General features: G+C 48.9%; 10 protein-coding genes across 10 annotated transcripts; 5 read left to right on the top strand and 5 right to left on the bottom strand.

The window, feature by feature from the left end:
* The first annotated feature begins 1308 nt into the window (after positions 1-1308).
* BDW43DRAFT_268701 (uncharacterized protein) lies at positions 1309-2093 on the top strand. Its single transcript, XM_032041143.1, has 3 exons — positions 1309-1540; positions 1597-1635; positions 1710-2093. The coding sequence occupies exons 1-3, from the start codon at positions 1418-1420 to the stop codon at positions 1806-1808; spliced, it is 261 nt and encodes an 86-aa protein (XP_031902792.1). The 5' UTR covers positions 1309-1417; the 3' UTR covers positions 1809-2093.
* A 73-nt stretch (positions 2094-2166) lies between these two features.
* Positions 2167-2711, top strand: BDW43DRAFT_16365 (uncharacterized protein). The gene is made up of 2 exons (XM_032038624.1): positions 2167-2349; positions 2405-2711. The coding sequence occupies exons 1-2, from the start codon at positions 2279-2281 to the stop codon at positions 2598-2600; spliced, it is 267 nt and encodes an 88-aa protein (XP_031902791.1). The 5' UTR covers positions 2167-2278; the 3' UTR covers positions 2601-2711.
* On the top strand, positions 2617-3514 carry BDW43DRAFT_16370 (uncharacterized protein). The gene has a single exon (XM_032038628.1). The coding sequence runs from the start codon at positions 2802-2804 to the stop codon at positions 3411-3413; it is 612 nt and encodes a 203-aa protein (XP_031902790.1). The 5' UTR covers positions 2617-2801; the 3' UTR covers positions 3414-3514.
* Positions 3515-4893: 1379 nt separating this feature from the next.
* On the bottom strand, positions 4894-6289 carry BDW43DRAFT_268696 (kinesin family protein). The gene has a single exon (XM_032041142.1). The coding sequence runs from the start codon at positions 6282-6284 to the stop codon at positions 4914-4916; it is 1371 nt and encodes a 456-aa protein (XP_031902789.1). The 5' UTR covers positions 6285-6289; the 3' UTR covers positions 4894-4913.
* A 597-nt stretch (positions 6290-6886) lies between these two features.
* On the top strand, positions 6887-8023 carry BDW43DRAFT_298541 (SDR family oxidoreductase; the record flags this gene model as incomplete). The annotated part of the gene is made up of 3 exons (XM_032044572.1): positions 6887-7220; positions 7279-7672; positions 7747-8023. The coding sequence occupies 3 exons, from the start codon at positions 6887-6889 to the stop codon at positions 8021-8023; spliced, it is 1005 nt and encodes a 334-aa protein (XP_031902788.1).
* A 426-nt stretch (positions 8024-8449) lies between these two features.
* BDW43DRAFT_308761 (alpha/beta hydrolase) lies at positions 8450-9443 on the bottom strand (the record flags this gene model as incomplete). The annotated part of the gene is made up of 2 exons (XM_032046565.1): positions 8450-8808; positions 8873-9443. The coding sequence occupies 2 exons, from the start codon at positions 9441-9443 to the stop codon at positions 8450-8452; spliced, it is 930 nt and encodes a 309-aa protein (XP_031902787.1).
* Positions 9444-9621: 178 nt separating this feature from the next.
* BDW43DRAFT_268690 (peroxiredoxin-like family protein) lies at positions 9622-10835 on the bottom strand. The gene is made up of 2 exons (XM_032041141.1): positions 10529-10835; positions 9622-10430 (listed from the first exon to the last, which is right to left on the bottom strand). The coding sequence occupies exons 1-2, from the start codon at positions 10689-10691 to the stop codon at positions 9943-9945; spliced, it is 651 nt and encodes a 216-aa protein (XP_031902786.1). The 5' UTR covers positions 10692-10835; the 3' UTR covers positions 9622-9942.
* A 1378-nt stretch (positions 10836-12213) lies between these two features.
* Positions 12214-13447, top strand: BDW43DRAFT_268687 (transcriptional activator of ethanol catabolism AlcS). The gene is made up of 5 exons (XM_032041140.1): positions 12214-12473; positions 12532-12621; positions 12673-12773; positions 12834-12887; positions 12948-13447. The coding sequence occupies exons 1-5, from the start codon at positions 12271-12273 to the stop codon at positions 13022-13024; spliced, it is 525 nt and encodes a 174-aa protein (XP_031902785.1). The 5' UTR covers positions 12214-12270; the 3' UTR covers positions 13025-13447.
* Positions 13448-13868: 421 nt separating this feature from the next.
* Positions 13869-15856, bottom strand: BDW43DRAFT_16198 (serine hydrolase domain-containing protein). Its single transcript, XM_032038607.1, has one exon. The coding sequence runs from the start codon at positions 15747-15749 to the stop codon at positions 13950-13952; it is 1800 nt and encodes a 599-aa protein (XP_031902784.1). The 5' UTR covers positions 15750-15856; the 3' UTR covers positions 13869-13949.
* A 509-nt stretch (positions 15857-16365) lies between these two features.
* On the bottom strand, positions 16366-18396 carry BDW43DRAFT_16196 (BCS1 and AAA domain-containing protein). Its single transcript, XM_032038606.1, has one exon. It carries the CDS (start codon positions 18292-18294, stop codon positions 16588-16590), a length of 1707 nt encoding a protein of 568 aa, XP_031902783.1. The 5' UTR covers positions 18295-18396; the 3' UTR covers positions 16366-16587.
* Between the last annotated feature and the right edge of the window lie 664 nt (positions 18397-19060).

Genomic DNA, 19060 nt, shown 5'->3' with positions numbered 1-19060 from the left:
TTGCTTCATAGGTCTGTCTCCGATCATGTACCTCCTAGGTCGATCCTTACAACCCTGGCGATCTTTGAACAAAAGGCGCAGGATGACAAAAAGTGCATTCCACTCTCTGCAAAATGTTCACAACTTCTAGAAGCATACACCAAAGAACGAAGACATGTTAGCCAATGTTTTTAGGGTCAGTATCATTGACAAGGGCGCTAGTGCTGGCCTCCTCATAGGCCTTCTGTCTTTTCTCCTGTACGAATCGTAACTTCTTCGCTTGATTCTTTTACTTGATTTTCTTTTCTTTTTTTTTTTTTCGTGTACGTGCAATATGGAAAGTCGTATCCGGATCAAAGCCAACCTTGACAATATCCTTGGCGTTGTTGCGATTGTAGTGTCCGTATTCTTCTCATCTGTCGATTGGAAATAAGGTAGTATACAACAGGGCGAATGAGCCTGCAGGGGGATACCATCTGTGAACATGACGATGAGCGACACCTCATAGACATCTAACAGACAGTCATCTAGCCAAGCCAGGCGGAATTATGTGTTCGATATGGATTGTATCGCTGCTTGGGCCGCGGCCGATGTAGATAAAGAGCTGTTCACTCTTCTCATATTTGTTCTACTGTCACCTTGATATTGCGGTGGGAGAAGACTATCTGTCGTCAGAGAAACGGTGAGGCTTCTGCCCAGTGACTCGCTCAAATCGGTCTAGTAGGGCATCGTCGATGATTCTGGTTCCGGACTGGTTGATTGGTTTGGCGTAGTCGATGGGCTTCACCTTGCCGTCTCGTCCCCTCTCACCGTAGACTACAATATCTCTGCACCTTCTGTCATCGCCATATGTAGATAGAGCTTTATTAGGTAATGATTACAAGAGGGAAGGAGGTCGAGAAAGACCCTTGACCTACCGCGACGCCATCAGCATTAGCTCAGATAACGAAGCATTTGTGCTTTCATTTATGAATACTTGCAATTATATCCCTTGTTTTGTACACATTAATCGCCAAGGCTGCGCTAAAGCGCCACCAAGCCGTAGGATGTCCAGTTATCTACATCCGCGCGAGTCAGAATTACACTTATTTCACGGTTTGGGAGTTTTTGTTTGCTACCAAAATTGGTCTTATGACCAATACCTGCAGGCTTGGCTTCTTGAATGCTTCAAGTTTATGCTAGAAGGCCTTAAGAGCTAGGACGGAAGGACTAGTGATATAGAAGCAGACAAAATGGAAGGATAGTGGCCTGATGGCTGCCCAACATCTTCCATTATGTTAAGTGAAGCGATCGGCGATTGTAACGAATTCCTGTTGATCTCGAAGTGTGGTGACCAGACACACTAAGAGCCTCCTCTGAGCCTATTGCAAAATCCCTGTTTGGCGGACAGGCTGCTCTAGCTTATAAGGGCGAACAGTTCCCTCCCATAATCATTTATATGCTTTTATTTAAGAGTTTTCCCTCAATTTGTTATATTATTTTAGCTACGAACCTAGCTAACGGGTTATTTGTCGAACGTCTAAATCAGAAGACCACAATGAAGACACTCGACTGGCCGCAGGCAAGTATATAAAGATGAGATTCTCAGGGCCATGGTGTCGCTAATATCAATGCTAGATACTTGAGAGATTCCAAAAGGGGCCTTTCTGGGACTGTGTAAGTGGTAACTGCACTGGAGTTGGACAACACGACCTTTGGAAGCTAGGGAATGCTTACAGCGGTTTATGTAGTGCCGATGCACCGGTGGGACATATACCGTTCAACAATCCGAGATATGTCAAAGCTGTGAGCATGGGCGTTGCATCGCCTGCCCTATCTGGACGGAATAAATATGCTTGTGAGATGAGATTGAAGTGATGACTGAGGGGTCAAGTTTGGGCAAGCCCTGACTATTCCATTGAACATTCATTACCCGCTCACTCCTATAGTGAGAGCGTCGATAGTATTCCACAATTCCATATCGTATTAAACTAAAGTGGTGGAACATAGTTACTAGATCTAGCGTAGTGTATAGTGCCAGACTAGGCAAATATAGCGATTGGAATGGCTGCTTTTGGCGTACAAATTGTGCGAATGACCATCGCACAGGCTGTGGCGCCGTAAGCCGCCACGGCCAAGACGGACACAAAGACTGACAAGGCTCTCTGGCCTTCAGCTGTTTATATTCCAGCCGGAGTGTCGCTGATAAAAGAATACGCAATTTCAGTTGGCGGCTTCTTGATTGCAAATGTCTTCCTGATCAACCGTAGACATTCTTCCACAATTTACATTCGGCCTACCAGCATATCTCCAGCACACTATGGACGATACCAAACCTAGGAAAGTCAAATACAGCTGGATGGAGATAATGCTCCTATGGGCAATGGACCTGTACGCTATACCATCAATTATCTTTGCCAGTTGTAGCTTAACACAGTGGCGCAAGGTACCTTCTGATGTATACCAACTCATTGCGATTTATTATTGTCCAATTCCTTCTCACTCTCACACCCACACTATGGGCCCCACGGGAGTGGGTCGCTACCTTAAGCGCTAGCATAAGTGAGCAACCAGTATATATAGATGACGAGACGATGAAGGCATGGTCTCGTTTGGATTCCAATGGTCGGTGCAAAACATGAGCGGAGAAAAAAGAAGCCATCTTGGATCCAGCTGCTAGTGCTTCAGGATGGTACGGTCCAGGAGCCTATCTCGCTTGGCTGATAACCGCCTATGTCACAGCTCTTTCGACTATATGGCATTCAAAATGCTCAAGGCAGCATCCTGACGTGAACAAAGTCGATGCAGAAGTCCTCCTCACTCTCGGTTATCCGCTGATCGCCATGGTCGATGTTGTGGCCCGTCTAATACGATGTCAGATCGACCCCGGAATGTCTGCTGCTGCGTTTGTCCTAGTATCGAGCCTGACCATTGTTGGACCCCTGACTAGACTATCCTGGCAAGAAGACGGCGCCGACATGGCGGTCGAACCGGTTTTTTATCCTGTCACTGTGAAAGAATGGACATGGAAAACGATGCGCTTCCTGTGCCATACGGTGGTTTATGCCATTCTCTTTGAACCGTATATTAACACCCGACTGATGCTAGCTATTTACATACTCTTATCTATTACTTTGTTTTATTCTGGAGTTCGTGGGGAGGGTCTGCTGAGGACCTCCCCCTACTGGATAGCCGTATACCGGCCGCGAGGAGAGCGGGTGGTGGCATTCTGCATTATACAGATCATTTTTAACAGTGTGTTGTTCTCGTTCTACCATTCTATTTGGCCTCAGACTGATGCCATCTTCTTTGAACTGGATCAGATTGCTGGTTTGTTTCTTGCCATGGCAACGTTGGTATATTCCCGGCGAGAGAGAATTGTGACATCCCTAAAATGGGTGAAGGGATTGAAATGGAAACGAACCAGTACTCCACAGCCAGAGACAACTAAATGAACTAATTGAAAAGGCTCATCATGTATCAGAGTATACAACCCGGCGGTCGACCCTTTGGAATGCCAACGGTGTCAAGGGGCAGGATGCGGACTCTGTACTATAACTAATATACCCCAATACATTGTTCCGCGAATTGAGTTGGCTTTACATTCTCACTGATTCAGGGCGATGAAAAGGTAAACCTGTTCAATACATCACTTAATGAATTGTCGGTGGACGGCAAGTCGTGACATTATTCGTGACCGTTCCATGAAATGCAACGCTGACCCCATATCAAATCTATCTCCCATCTTTTACATTCTAGCTACACTATCTATTCCCAATTAAACTACTATGGAGTATTTCCTCAATACCTAAGGCAATATAACTTGTGAAAATAGGCGATGGCACTCAATTCCCCAATTCGCAACCTCAACGCGACATCACTTCGCAATAGCAGCAACCAGGAGAAAAGCAGTATCTGCACGGTATAGTTGACATGGGAAGGCAAAGTCTATCTCTGCGCATAATTGGCGAAAAAAAACCCCCCTAATTATATACCTCCAGTAACGGAATCCCATGCTCGATAACAGACCTATCACCGCCGACACCCGTATCCTCCCAACCTTGTATTCCCAATGATTCAACGTCTCGCTGTACGACACGCAGAATGACTCATAGACTGGTAGACAGATTCCGATACCGAAGAAGATCAATGAGGTGATCGTCGGAGGTATCTTGCACTTTTCGGATTGTCTGTCTGAAAGTCAGGGTTCCGGCGAGCCAGATGCTGAATCTTCGACGGAGCCGACAGGGAAGGCACTCAACTCGGAGGAGTTCGTTAAGACCATTGAGGAAAAGATGCGGAGCCCAGTGCGGATGCTGCCGAAGGACGAGGAGTGTTGTTGGTGCTTGGGAGATTGCGAGCGGGTTTTCAGACATCGAGGGACTTGCGATTGACCTTGGGAGAGGGCGTATGCAGGTGACTTACATTGCTTCGCATGGTGGGAGTGTTAATATCAGCCCCAAGGGGTCTATCAGTTTCCCTTATGGTGCTGCTGCTCTGACGCAGAAATGGATACCCTGAGGAAGGGTAGAGATTTGGTAGACGCGCTACCTAGGGAAACTCGGTCTGGTTATCAGCCGTGTGTATCCTACCGGCGTCATCAACCCGTCGAGGCCTCGCGCATTGCCGACTGCACGCTGGACCAATGACCAGGCCTGGGGAAATAGAATAAAGAGGGTATTGGGTTGGGATTGTCGCTCCACAAGGTGGCGTTCGATCCCACCAGGTTAAAGAAGGAACTAGAAACAGATCTCAAGAAGCTGCGGAAGGCCGGCAAGAAGAAACACTGGATTGGGGGTCGGAATTGCTGGAGAACGAAAGTCGATGTAATTATAGTGGAGGAGGACTTATTCTAAGTATGATATTATGATGGGGAAACATTTGGCAATCAATGGTTCTGATAACACACAATCTAATCCTGATCCGATTACTCATGTTTGGCCTTTGCCTTTCTATTATTTTCGCACGGTCCTCTTATTCTCTCCGCTGGCTACCCCCACGAGATTTCCGTACTTCAGTGTATTCATAGTGGCGGCAAATTGATCCGAGGATGGCGAGACCGTGAGGATCATGGCAGAATAACTATCGCTCGAGTTCGAGCCCAGGAAATGGTCGCGCAGAACCATAGTCAAGGGGGAAGATCTAAAGGGAATACGTGCTTGTTTGAGAGCTCGTGCTCGGACGACCTCTTTCAATGCGAGAAGGTCAGTGTTGATCTGCCTGCCTTCTTGTTGCTCCTGAGGTGTCTGTTTTGGTCGAGGCACAGCCGAAGTCGTTTTATCATGATAGTATTCTGATCCAGCCAGGTCGACAAACACTAACTTCCCACCAAGGCATGCACGACCGCATGATTCAAACACATGTCGGACCCTATCCTCAGCTTGCTGCACATAGGACTCGAATTCGGCTTTCTTGGCCTCGGCGGCATCAATTCGGGCCTGGTCAATCTGGTAGTCTGGGTTTGGGACATATTTGCCCTCCGGGGTTTGAATGAACCCCTTTGAATTCTCTTCAATGTAGATATCCGTCGCGCGCTTTCCTACCGGGACTAGTTCGGATTGCCGGTCGATGACTGCATCGCGAGCCTCCAGAAGTGCTCTCGTTACAATCTCCAGTTCCAAAACGGCATGTGTCCGTGAGCTCTGGTCATGGATCGTTGACGTTCCGGTCGCTCTCAGCTTCAGCCCCGCCAGGAGCTCCTGACGTAACTCATCAAAGCTCCAACAGGGCTTCGTGACAATTGGACGGACTCGGACCTTGCCCTTTTCGAGGACTTCTGTTTCGCCGCGGATATGAGTTTTCCCATCAGACCCTTCCCGGACGTAGCATTGGCAGCGCTTATTGAGCAGATCGAATGCTACATTCTTGCGCAATTCAAACACGCGAATTCCAATGCCGAGTTCTTCGGCAGGGTTGCTGATGTCACGGTTGAGATCAGTGAGTGCATCGCTGAGATGCCGAGCGGCAGCTAAGCAAAGACCAAATTCATCGGAATTCTCAAAGTCGTATCCGATAATTGTATGTGATTTCCCACTCCCCGAGTGGCCGTAGGCAAAGAAATTGCATGATCGTCCGTCCAGGACGTGTGGAAGAGTTGGTGCGACTGCCGCTTCGAAAACTACTTTGTTGTTGTCGTTTGCTTCGAACACCCGGGTGAATGCGGCCACGCTTTTCCACGGTCGCTCAGTCAAAGACCGTGAAGCAGGAGTGAGTGATGTAGACACTCGGCCACTGTCGTGTTGATTATGGGTGCGCTGGATCTCTGGTGTTGTTGCCTCGCCGGGGGAGAGCGGCCGCCAGCGGGGGTACACTTTGAATTGATGCATGATAGGAAACTTAAGAAGACATTATTAGGGGAAAGATGTGAAATATTGACATTCCTGAGAGATCCAGAGGAGTATTTAAGCATCTCGTATACAATACTAGTTTTCCCCCTTTGTGGGTCTTGATATTCCATCCGGGGTCTTGTCAATGTCCGAAAGTCCGGCAACATAAGACCCTTAAATGATGCCTAAGGCAGTCAGGGGTGGATGGCCTCAAAAAGTTTCAGGCCACCTTGGACTAAGCATTAATGCCTAAGGCATCATATGTCAATTCTCGTCTGGAAGACTGGAGTGTAGTAATTTCTTACATGATAAAATATTTCAAACGAAAGCTTAAAAGTATTCAGAAACTGTACATCCTCGGCCCTTGGTATAATAGTAGGTGATCGACATTACCATCCATCGGCAGTCTCTTGGATCCCCACGATATTCTACTCCGCATTTTGTCGCAACCACAACCCAATGAGGAAATCGCTGCGAAGGTCTTTGCATTCAAGCTCCCATGTGATCGATAGTGGTCTGGGTCCGTTGTGATACAAAAGCCTCCGATCCTGCCAAATGTTGGACCTTAATCACAATCGTTAATTGAAAATACTGCAATAATCATGTCGACGAACAATCAATTCCAGCTGTGTCTGTGCAAAGCACAGTCTCTTTTCACTAGGCTCCACCCGAGCATGCAACATGCATTGTTGAATCCATATGTGCAGACAAGCCTCGCGGTTCTACTGGCCCTTGCACTGGTCAAGGGCCTCAACGGCTATCTCTCCAAGCGTGTGCAGAACAACTGGTTGCGAATCGACAAATGGGACCCAGCCAGAGAACTAGTGGCGCTCACCGGAGGATGCAGTGGGATTGGCAAGAAAATCATGGAGGACCTCTCTCGGAGAAAAGTCAAAGTCGTGATTCTAGATATTAACGAGCCGGATTTTTCCTTGCGTGAGTTCCCTTTTGCTTCGCCATCACTTTATGTAGGTGACTGACTGACTATCGAAAGCCCCAAACGTCTTCTTCTACAAGACCGATGTTACCTCCCGATCAACCGTCAAGCAGGTAGCCAGCCAGATCAGGAAAGACCACGGTGAGCCCACCGTCCTGATCAACAATGCCGGTGTCGGAACGATGGACACCATTCTGGACAAGCCAGAAGACCAAATCCGTCTCACGATGGAAGTCAATACATTGTCGCATTTCTGGACGGTGAAGGAGTTCCTGCCCAGTATGATCCAAATGGACCACGGCCACATCGTCACGGTCGCTAGCATGGCCAGCTTTGCCGGTATCGGGGAAATCACCGACTATTCCTGCTCGAAGGCAGCGGCACTGGCATTTCACGAGGGCTTGAGCCAGGAGGTCAGACATTGGTATGGTTCGAAGAAAGTCCGGACAAGGTATGCCTATCTCGGAGTGATCATGACTGCATAGCCTCCAAAGGAAGGAATGCCAACGCTGACGGGGTCATCAGCATTATTCACCCGATCTGGGTCCGCACGCCGCTGATCGACGCCATTCTCAAAGCTGGGAAGAAGTGGAAACAGCCGGTATTGGAGCCTGAGGAAATTTCTGCGGCCGTGGTTAACCAGATCGTCTCTGGGGATGGTGGACAGGTTGTCGTGCCCGGCCGGTATGGAGTTGCTGCGATGCTTAGAGGGTTCCCCAACTGGATTCAGGAAACGATCCGTGACAGGCTTTCCCTGGACTTTGTTATGCTTCGGGAGCTGGAAAAACAATTAGGGAAATAAGACTGTGACATAAACTGGTAAAGTAAATGTCAATTAGCGAATCCACACGGAAACTGAATTTGCAGTATGACATTGATAGCGTGCTCGGTGTTGAACTTATATATTTCCGAATCTAGGGTAGAAGGCGGGCTAAGGTCGCGAACGATAAAATAAGGCTGATATCTCAACAACTAACCGTATGCAAAATTCAGTGAGATATCATTATGTAGTACCGCTGTTGAACTTTTGGAGCTACGCGGCCATTTCTGAGACGGCGAGGATGACTAGAGAAAAATATGGCAAGGTATATTTAATACGCTGAAGGATATATCTACATACGGTTCATGCACATTCGCTCACATATAGATCGGGGTAAATCATCACTCGCACACACACACAGCTGCGTATTTCCTCTCGCTCCTGTACTTAGTTTTGGTTTTCTTTAAGTTATGCCTCACCCTGGCCCTTAATTGGCAAGTATTCCTGGAGGAACGCCTTATAGTCCCGTAGAGCCACTTCAAATGGTTCACCATAGTAAATCTCAAAGTGGCCTACGTTTTCATACCACTTAATCACACCTTTAGGAGTCTCTTTCGCATATGCCATAGTTACATCAGCAGGTGCAACAGAGTCGTTGCCGCATATGGCAAACAGGATCGGGCATTCGATCGTCGATGCGTAAGAACCAGGTCTCAAAAATGGGAGCTTCAACGCCAGACGAGCAGGCGCCTTTTTCTGAAATGGGAATCCTTCAGGGACAAGTGGCATAAAAGTGCTGAGCACGTCTGGAGCATTCAGAAAAGCAGCTATCTGAAACGTTAGCTTCATTGGCATGTTTTGTCCGTGGACGACATGAACGTCATCACTGACCTTCTCCTGGCTTGCCAAAAAGCGATATATTAATCGGATGTTTGTCGGTACCAAAGAGGAGATCCAAAAAACCTAGGCCTGCAAGCTTCGGGATCGTCGTAGTGCTTGCACAGAGACTACTCTGCCAGCCATCGGTGAAAGGACATTGGCAGATGACAGCTCTGATTCTCTTATCAGTAGCGGCGATCTGCATGACATGCCCTCCACTGAAAGATGTTCCAAAAATGCCGACTTGGTCTGGATCAACGTTCTCCAATTGACGCGTATATTTGATGGCAGACCTCCAATCATCTTGCTGTTGATTCCAGTCAATCAGGCCTCTTGGCAGACCCTCAGATGCTCCGTTGCAGCGGTAGTCGAAGACGACACATGTGTATCCCATTTGATTGAACTTGTCGGCATACACATCAAGCTTTAGCTCTTTCGTTCCACCTAAGCCGTGGGCTAATACGATGGCGGCTCCAGGATTTGATGCCGTAAATGTTTGGGACGGGTAGAGCCATCCACACATCAAATCTTCCGAAGAAGCAATTTGGATGTCAACACGACGTTCAATCCCTGCGTCAGCCATATTTAGTGTTAGAATTTTCTTGGTTTTTGGGAGAAGGGGTAGGAATGCTTTTCTATCTACCAGCGCGATTCTCCAAAGACCTCTCTGGTTGTTAATTCTTACCCTAGCCACTACGTAGCTACCTCGGCCTCCTCCCCCTGTGTGCCATTTTTGATTCCTCGGAAAATGGAGCGAGAGATATGCTGTGCAATGTAACATTGGTGTATATTCGACATATATTATTGATCCAACGATATAAGTGATGGAAACCTGGGGCTGAGGATCTGCGTTGCCAGCTCCTCTGCATAAACTAGCTACTAAATAATAACAAACATGGATATGAGCTATTTTGACACGTATGCAAGTTGTCCAGGTCAATCATGTTCTACTATAGAACAAAAATGGCCATCACGGCGACGACTGACTACTTACTTTCGTGAATACATATTCAGAGAGAGAAAAAAACCGACAGTAACCCATTTCTTTAGTCTTCGTGTCACCCACCTCAAGCTCTTCCTAGTCACAACTTCTCCGGTATATTATCTTGAGTGATCACTTTCAGCAACTTATCTGCTGTCAAATGATCCGAGACATTTTTCATCCGGTGGACATAAACGCACTTCCCATCTTGGAACACCCATTCGCCACCGTTTTGCCCCCAACCACCTCCCTTCAGGGCCTGCAATCCACTGCGAAACATTTGTTTCGACGCAGTGCCCAATGCGCGGAGGAAAGATTTCTCTGTGTACGATGGTGGCATGGTGATCCCTGAGATACTTTTCTTCATGTGTAGTTTCTCATAGATCTTGCCAGAGGGGTCCGTATAGATTGGGAATGCCGCAGATGTCTCGGCGACATAGGGGACGATGGCAGCCGGGTTACCACAGCCGATAATGATCACTTGAGCTGGCCCGCTGGGACTAGGGAGAGTAGATAGCACCGACTCGGTCAGGCGTCGGGATATTACATGGACATAATCTTGGTCGTAGGCGCAAAAGAAGTGGCGTACTTTGGGTTTGAATGTTCAGCGACGGTTTGAGAAATGCACTAGCAGGGCAGCGGGAGTAGCCACCCCGTAGCAATAGAGTATTAGAGTCTGAACATACTGAATATTACTATCGTGGTGATGTGATCACCCTTGCCGGCGATCAACTCACCGAATCGAACCGCTTCGCCATTCGCGGATTGCAGGTCAAGTTCATACGCTTCGCAGAGGTCTTTTTCGGTCGGAACCTCATCCGGGCGTCTTATAATCGTTGTGTGTGACATTATAGCTATGAGAAAGACAACTAGCAACAAGGGGAGTATCGATATGGTCTATATAATCATGCCAGCTTAGCTTGAACAAATACAGACGTGAGGACAAATCGTTTCCATGGCTCACTCAACGTGGCGTTCGATCGCATTATCCACCCCGTAGTTCCCAACCCAAATGAGATAACTTTAACAGCTCTTTAGTCGTGAGCTAGACTGTCGAGCATGTGGTTGGCTTTCTTATTGATCAGACTCATAGGGCTTCGTGACCTCACGCCACCCGGCCCTTCTAGATCCCCATTGTCCTGATCACCATTAACGCAGTCCAGACTTCCCGGTGGCAAGTGGGAAGCTTGACATTCGGTCCATCTAAACGGTGGCTAATGATAATTCCTTCTGTTATCGCTTCGCTATTGGGTCCGCATGAGCATATGGGCCTCTCGCAACTGTTACAGCTACGAGTGTACCGGCCTCTCGTTCACTCCAATTTGCTAGGTTAGTATATACATCGCTAGGTCGCAAGCTGAGCGCGTATCTTTTTACAGGTGGTCTAGGATGGAATATCACGTACGGTGCGGTCCTCGTCTTATTGGATCCAGGTATCTACTTCTGTGGCGTGTTATAACTCTTATTTGTGCTCAAATTTAAGAAGCTTTCACTTGAGAACGCGAGTGCAGTTGGGTGGGCTCATCCCACGCAACATACAGGTCAATAGTGCTGTTCCGGTCGTTGTACATGCCCCATGCGAGGTGAGAAGAATGGTTAGAAGTATCTACTACTCTAGACCTTGAGTGCTGCAAAAGTATCACTAATGAGGTGGTAGTTCCTGTCAAGGATTCGGATATAGCTATACGCTTGACCTTGAACCATATATTGACAGAGCGTCCCGAGTCAGCCAAAGGGAAAACCCCAGCATTCCAACAGCCCTTAGGTGGAATGTAACGAGGCCTCACTTTGTTACAATGTTGACCTCCAATAAACTCTCTTTGTTCCCTCACACCCGGAAATTGCAGAACAGCTTAGCTCCTTCGCTCTAACGGAAGCTCGGGATTTGATCCCCGCAGATCCCACCGGAGCCTTGCGTTGTCAACCTGCCATATTCTATCTGATTTGTTCGAGCGACTCAGGAAAACCACTTACTGAAACAAGGTCATAGACCTAGACTGGCTCTTTCAGTAGTTGCATCCTTGGTGAACTTTAATCATGGTAGTTTATTGTTTCTTTTTTTGAGCTCCATTCAACCGGACTAGGATCTCACTTCATGAAATCCTGCAGGAAGCTACTGCCCCCGCCAAATTGGTTTCTCGGAGCTGGCGTAGGTAAACCCACCGGTATTTCATAAGCCTAAATGGATTAGACTGGTCGATCTGGGGTATGGGGTTGACTTACCCCAGCTTCTTTTCAAGCTTTCCACTCCGTTCGACCGGGATCGTCTACGTTGATCTATACGAGATCAGGGCATTCGCGGATTCATGTTGCTCATAGCTCCCGTCTATGTATAAATATGTACTAGGAAATAAACTGGCCCTAATCCATAATATCCAAGGAGTCCCTAATCTTTGTTCATTTAGTTTTGTGCCCTGCATATACAACGATGGCCGACCGCAAAACGGAAAGCGAACTGGAGCTCAATCACTCCAAAATGTCTCCCTCGCAGGATGGTACAGCGATGCCAGCACTAACGACTGTCCCTACATCAATTACCCTAACGACAGAGCAGTTTGAGAAACTGTACCTCACCCCGTTGAGACACCATCAGCCAGCCCTAACCAAAACCTTCGGAAACCCTACTCCACTGTGTGGCATCCCAGAACTTCACCTACTATTGGTCCCAAGTACTCACAGAATACAATAGGGCCCTAGGTGGCTTCGTGGTGACAACCACACCACTGTCCTGTTGCTTGATGGCCTGGCGAGGAGCCGGTGGGAATGGAATTGCGTTCACGTAAAGCAACAACTGGATCCAACTCTATATTAACAAGCTGACACGGATTAGGGGACCCATCATCTTCCTCGGCGGAACATTACTAGTCATCACCAGTATCCTGGAGTTTATCCTAGGAAATACCTTTCCCTGCGTTGTCTTCGGCACCATTGGTACCCTCCTCTCCAGACAGTACACGAAGAGCTATATAACCAGACCTAACCAATCCACAGGAGCCTTCTGGTTTGCCTTCGGCGCAACTCAAACTCCAGCATTCAACGCCGCTGGTACATCCATCCCCCATCCCTCTATATCTAATACTCAAAGTCTCAGCTAACACTCCCGAGCCCCATACTCCCCCTCAACAACAAACACAATGCAAGGCCTCCAGAGCCCCGAATTCCTCAATACATACGGTATATAACACCACCCATCACCCATCACCCTTTAAATCCTCCCTCACTAAACCAACATCCAACAACCCAGCATTTCTCTTCATCGCAATGGCTGTCCTCGTCACTATCTACATGATCTGCGCCACCCGCACAAACGCAGTCTACGTCCTCATCTTCGCCTCCCTAATTATCGTTTTCGTCCTCCTAGCCGCCGCATACTGGCGTCTTGCGGACGCGGACACGGTAACCGGGAACCGGTTGGTTGTTGTATGTTTCCCTTCCTGATCTTGGATTGGGTTAGATATTAGGCTAATGTACGTTGTTGATACGTTGTTGATAGGGAGCCGGTGCGGCACTTTTCGTGGCGAGCTTGTTAGGTTTCTATTTGTTGGTTGTGCAGCTGTTCGAGGCGTTGGGGTTTCCAATTACTTTGCCGGTGGGGGATTTGAGTCGGTTTTGGGTGGGGTTGGAGGGGAGGGGGAGGTAATGTTACTTTTCATTATCCTCTTTTAGTTGGTTGCCTTTGATATTTGGGTTGTGTGCTGATGGGTTTATAGGGGTGAACAGGATGTGGAGATGGTTGGAGATGTTGGGGGGAAGGCGTAATAGGGCTTTTAGTATTGGGTTGTTGTTGCCAGGTTGATACTGCGATGATATATTTGTGGGTCAATTGGGATGGGGTATGCGGAGGTTTATTCATGGTGGTGTTGGTGGCCCTGGTGTACAGTGTTGTGTAGATGCATCATATAAAGGGAAAGTAAATATGGTTTGTGGGTCAAGTCTAGTGTCTATAAATGTAGATACCATTTTAATTGCGACGAAAGCTAATAGGAATTCTCAGAATAAAAATAGAAGAAAATGCATAGTCTAAGGCTCTTACGCATTCTATTACCGCCCCCTTCCTGTTCTCCCTTTGTGTGATCTTATTCAGGTTCTTCTCACATATACACCCCTTCACTGTCTGTCCAGTTTGACCCGGAAGGCTGCTGGGTTCACTGCCGTCGCCCGGCCATCCTCGTTGACGTCAACCACAAGCAGTGACAGGCTCTTACCGCCATAATTCGTGGGGTCTATAAGGTACAGATCATTGACGTCGTATAATCTCGACACGAGTCTCTGCGGCGATCCGACCTTCTTTTCCACTGTCGGGGTGTAAGGGTGAAACGCTACATGGCCAGCTGATTGAATGGTTGGGACCAATCTCGTGTCCTTCCCACCGAGGATTGCCTGCAACAATAAGGTCATGTCGGTACCGTTGCTGATCCATGAGGAGACCACCAGACCGGGGGAGGAGCGCGTGGGCGGGCTCAGCGACAAGGTCAAAGATGAGTTCAGTCCAGCGACGGAAGACCTGTACGTGCCGACGTAATTTCGTTGAGCTTCCAAGGCGGCCTGGTCCAACAGGGCAGGGAGAACAGAGTCGATGATCAAATCAATCAGGAGCATCATGGACTCACTTCGAGTGGGTAGAGAGCTCGTGGCCAGGACGCTGAACCCCGCGTCAAAGTCTGGCAAGACTACAAAAATACCGCCGGAGAAGCCTGCATCCCCAAGCTTCGTGTAAATATCTGTCACGACTCCCGAGCCCGGATGGACGTAGCGGTAGATCTCCCATGGCTTGCCAACCGAGTATCGGAGATCTGCGGTATGTGTGCCGGGCTTGATCCACTTGCGGGTCTGGTCTGCGGGCAGGAGAGTAGAGTTCAGGATGGCGACGCCGAACTTGGCAAGGTCATTGATTGTGGATAGTAGTCCACCGGAAGGTCTTGTAAAGCCAGCGTTGATCGCAAAAGCTTCGATGGGTCCAGCGATAACCGAGCGCGGGCGGTTCGAGTCGTTCTCTGCTGGGGGGTTAGAGAGAGACGAGGTCATCTCCAGGGGATCGAATATGCTCTCCTGCCAGACTTGATCGATGGTCTTCCCTGTTAGGTTCTCAATGGCGAGACCAAGCAACATATACCCATTGTTGGCGTATTGCGGGCTGCTCCAGGGAAGGAAGACAGGAGCTTTGTCCGCCTCTGCCTTCGCGAGGGGTACCTCATCACAGAAAGGCCGGTTATCACCCCAGCAAGCTGGCCAAAGATCTGGATCGCTTTCGTTCAGTGGGGGGAGGCCCAAAACGGTGGGGTTCGTCTCCGCCGTATCATTTGACCCTTGAGCCCTGGCCAAGGCATACGAAGCCAACAGCTCCTCCTCACCCCCACGTGGGATGCCGCCCATTTGCCCTGCAATTGCACTGAGCGTGATTTTATCCCACTGCGTGTCATATACAGGTTGAAGATCCCCAGACTTCTCACGGATGAAGTCTGCCATCTCAGGCAAGATATCTGTGAGCGGACGGTCCCAGTCTTTGCTGTCCAATTCGAGCAAACCCGCGAACACAGTAAAGAGTTTCGAGACACTCGCCATGCGATAAATACTATCTCCATCTACTTTGTTAACTCCCAGTGAGGAATTGGCAACTTCAGCGCTGGTATGGTGAATCTGTAGTTGGTGGGCTGCTGGGTCATGGATCGAGAACATGCCGGCGGAGAAGGTCAGGTCTTTCAGTTGGGCTACCTCACTGTCCCTGGTGCCATTTCGCGGATTAAGGCTTGCTTTGAGCGTAGCGTGAAGCTTCTTCCAGCTCGCGGCAACGCGACTGGAGTCACTAGTGAGGTCGCGAGGGGCCGGATAGCTTGGACCCAGAAGCTCTGCAAGGACTCCGGGGGCGCAAAGAGGAACAATGGATAGGGCATAATGTAGGAGACGCATGTTTAAATAGATACTGGTCCCAGTTAAGCTGGGAACCGGTAAGTTTCAAGTTAATCTGTTTGCACATCTGATACGGAGTCTTCCAACCTGTTCTTATACCTTGCGGGAGATGAATCCAATACAGACCTGACGTAGCTATGTGCTGCGCATTGCCACGCTGTCCCGTAAGATAATCTAGAATTATAACAATCCTCTTGTAGGGCTGTGCCCAGTTATGCAGAACTATTGGCAGCAAAGGGCTAGCAGGAATCCTGATTGGCTGCGCTACAAAGGACCGAAAAGGGAAACGCCTGACATCACGAGGAACACTAACCCAGAAGCAGAGTTAGCGCTTTACGCAGGCATTGACGCTAGCCTGATTTGTTCCAACGCAGCGCTCGTGTTTCTTAGCTGATAGTTTCTTTGCCCTTGAGAACTATAATGACGATGATCATAATGATTGTGGCTGTGAGGTTTGCCAGCTCACCTCGTCTGTCCAGTAGTATATCCTTGGTATTAGTTCCGTCGGGGAATTGACCACCAAATCCTTGGGGGAGGGGTATCATCCTTGGTGTCGACACATCAGAATCAAGCTGCAGTGTCCGAAATCTTCCACCTATGTTAACAGACCAATAAAGCTCAGTTCAACGGGATTAGTGGTGGCTCACAGGCTTGCCTTGATGCACAGGACAAGGCTGAAAGGTGTAAAAATGGGGTTATCACGTCTATCATCTATCACTCTTTCAGTGGGACGGTTGATCCAGGATTCAAGGATAAAATACTACACATCAATTGTATGGAAAGGTCTATCTCGTCTTGATATTATGGAAGCTTTCATCTTCTACTTCCTCCAATCTCATTACATAAAATGTGGATGTTTGTCCTCCTCATCCGATGATTCATCCGACTCGCTCTCAGAGCTAGAGGATCCCTTGTTTTCGTCCTCTTCGCCGCTACCATCTTCCTTACTCTCCTTCGCCTTCTTGCTCTTTTGTCCCTTCTTTTTCTTCTTACCCTTATCATTCTTCGCCCCCTCATCCTCCTCCTTGGATGCCCTTTCCGCTTCTTCCATCTTTTTCTTTTCCTCCAGCGTCTTCTCCACCCACAATTCGACATGCGTGATGGCATCGAGGGGCGAGTTCTTGTGGCATAGCAGGTAGCCCTGGATCTCCGCGGGTGAGAATGTCAATTCGGGGATCTTTTCGGCAAACGTTGCCGCCAGCTGTTCCATGTCCACATCCGGGTTGCTCGGTCGTCCAGCGAGGGCCACTGCCTGGTCGGCTGCGGGAAGAAGGGGGATCTTGTCGGCCGGAGGTAGAGTCAGTGCCTCCGTTTCACTATCCTCAAAGTGCGATTCAACGCTAGGAGGGGTGTCTCGGAAGAGGTTTTGAAACATCTGCATCATCAGATTGCGGTTGGCCAGCTTGAACTCGATCTGATAGTCCACCCGGCCCGGTCGAACCAGCGCCGGATCAAGGTGTTCGTGGTGATTGGTGGTCATGATGAGCACGCGACCTTCCTGTGCGGCCACGCCATCGATCGTGTTCAGCAGGGCTGAGAGCGAGATCTTGTTGTTCCCCGTTCGCTTCTTTTTCGATTTATCCGTGCGCCGACTCGTCACTTCGTTCGTGTCGATATCTTCGAGCAGCACCAGGCATCGGCGGGGGAGCTCCTGGAACAACTGCGCCAGGGCGTCTTCCGTCAGTTGATTGGCGTTTACGTCCAGGATATATACGTTCAATCCCAGGAATCCTCCCGCCGCGAACGCGAGACTTGACTTGCCAGTGCCGGGCGGACCATAGAACAGGTAGCCTCGCCGGTAGGGTATCCCGCGATCGCTGTACCATCGCATGGTGCTGGGATGGAGATATTGCTGGACGTCTCGAATGAAGGTGGTCTTCTCCTCGTGGTCCAGAATTACGGTGGACAGAGGCCTGGCGGGACGCGCAGTTGACCGGGCCCAATAGAACTCGTTGTCATAGGCCCTCTTGGCGCCACGATAAATCACCGTCTTGCCCTTCTCCTTCTGCGAGTATTCCACCCGGGCTTCCAGCATCAGTTGTTTCAAGACGGATGCGTCCCATCCGAGGCACGAGATGCGTAGTTTGTCCGTGCGCGTGTAGAGCATCGTACTGCGTTCCTCGATTTCTCTGGTGACGGCCAGGTATCGACCGTGGTACCTAAAGTAGTGGGTGCCTTCTGAGGGCGACCACAGCAGCTGACGTGTATTAGCCAGCGAGGCCTTCCACCCGGAATCTTTCGACTCTTCGGCATCCAGCATGTCGTCTATGTCGCCATCGTCGGAGTCGCTGTCGTTCCAGTAATCGAGGCCACTATTCAGGGAGGTGCTCGCAATGAGCCGGTTCTTACTTTCATTGAACCGTTGCTTCGTTAACCAAAACAGCAGGTAGTTGTAGGCATCGTCGTGGGATCGCACTTCGATAGTGGAATATAGCAGGTCCAGCGGTAGGCTGCCCACCTGGTCCCAGAGGCTCTTCGCAAGATATGATCCTACGGCGAAATAGGAAAAGTAGAAGAACTTGCCGAAAGACGAAGAAGGCTCCATGCTGGCGATGACCGGTGGGAGCGACCAGTACTCCCCACGCCAACTGAGTGAACCAGTGACGATTCAAAGGGAGACAGAGAAGCACGATCCAGAGATGGTGAAGGCTTCACTATTTATGTGTTCGGCGATCTCAGCCTCATCTAGCGCCTCAGGCCGCAAGAGGCGTCACCTTTTGGTGTTAGTGCCGTTGGTTGCCTAGCCTCACATGACTTTTTGTGTCACTTTATTTTATTTTTTTTTTTGCCTCCTACTAGTACTGGGAGTTAGGGAAAGGTTGGACTGTCTCTTGGCCCTTTGGAGAGTTGCTTGCAGTGTTGAGTTGATCCCCATCCCGCCTTGGCCATAAAGGGTCTCCGCTTCATACAGTACATATAAATAGATATACCATACATACCATACCTATTTGGGTCCGGGGCCACGTGAACCCTCCAATATCATTCATGTAACCCTAGTCTGATAAGCAGACCGTCCAGAGCGACAAGTCTCGAGAACTGCTGCAACTGATTGCATTCCTGGCTGCCTATATTGATAAACATACCAAAACAGTCAGATTGATTTCTACATCCAATATTGGTCTATTCACCTGATCCCTAACCTCCGGTAGTTCCATCTGTCCCCGTTATTAACGGCTTAGTGGCCTTGAATGACACTTTTAGGGTAATGAAGTTGATAAAAGATCATCTACTCATCCCAGCTTTAGCTGTTGAACATATAACCGAAGTATATTAGAAAGGTACAGTAGGTTGATCCTTGGCTCGAAATATAT

This window comes from Aspergillus alliaceus, assembly GCF_009176365.1.
Source record: "Aspergillus alliaceus strain CBS 536.65 unplaced genomic scaffold BDW43scaffold_10, whole genome shotgun sequence".
Taxonomy (NCBI): Eukaryota; Fungi; Ascomycota; class Eurotiomycetes; order Eurotiales; family Aspergillaceae; genus Aspergillus; species Aspergillus alliaceus.
Note: the sequence above shows the minus strand (reverse complement) of the source record. Positions and strands in the feature narration are given on the sequence as shown.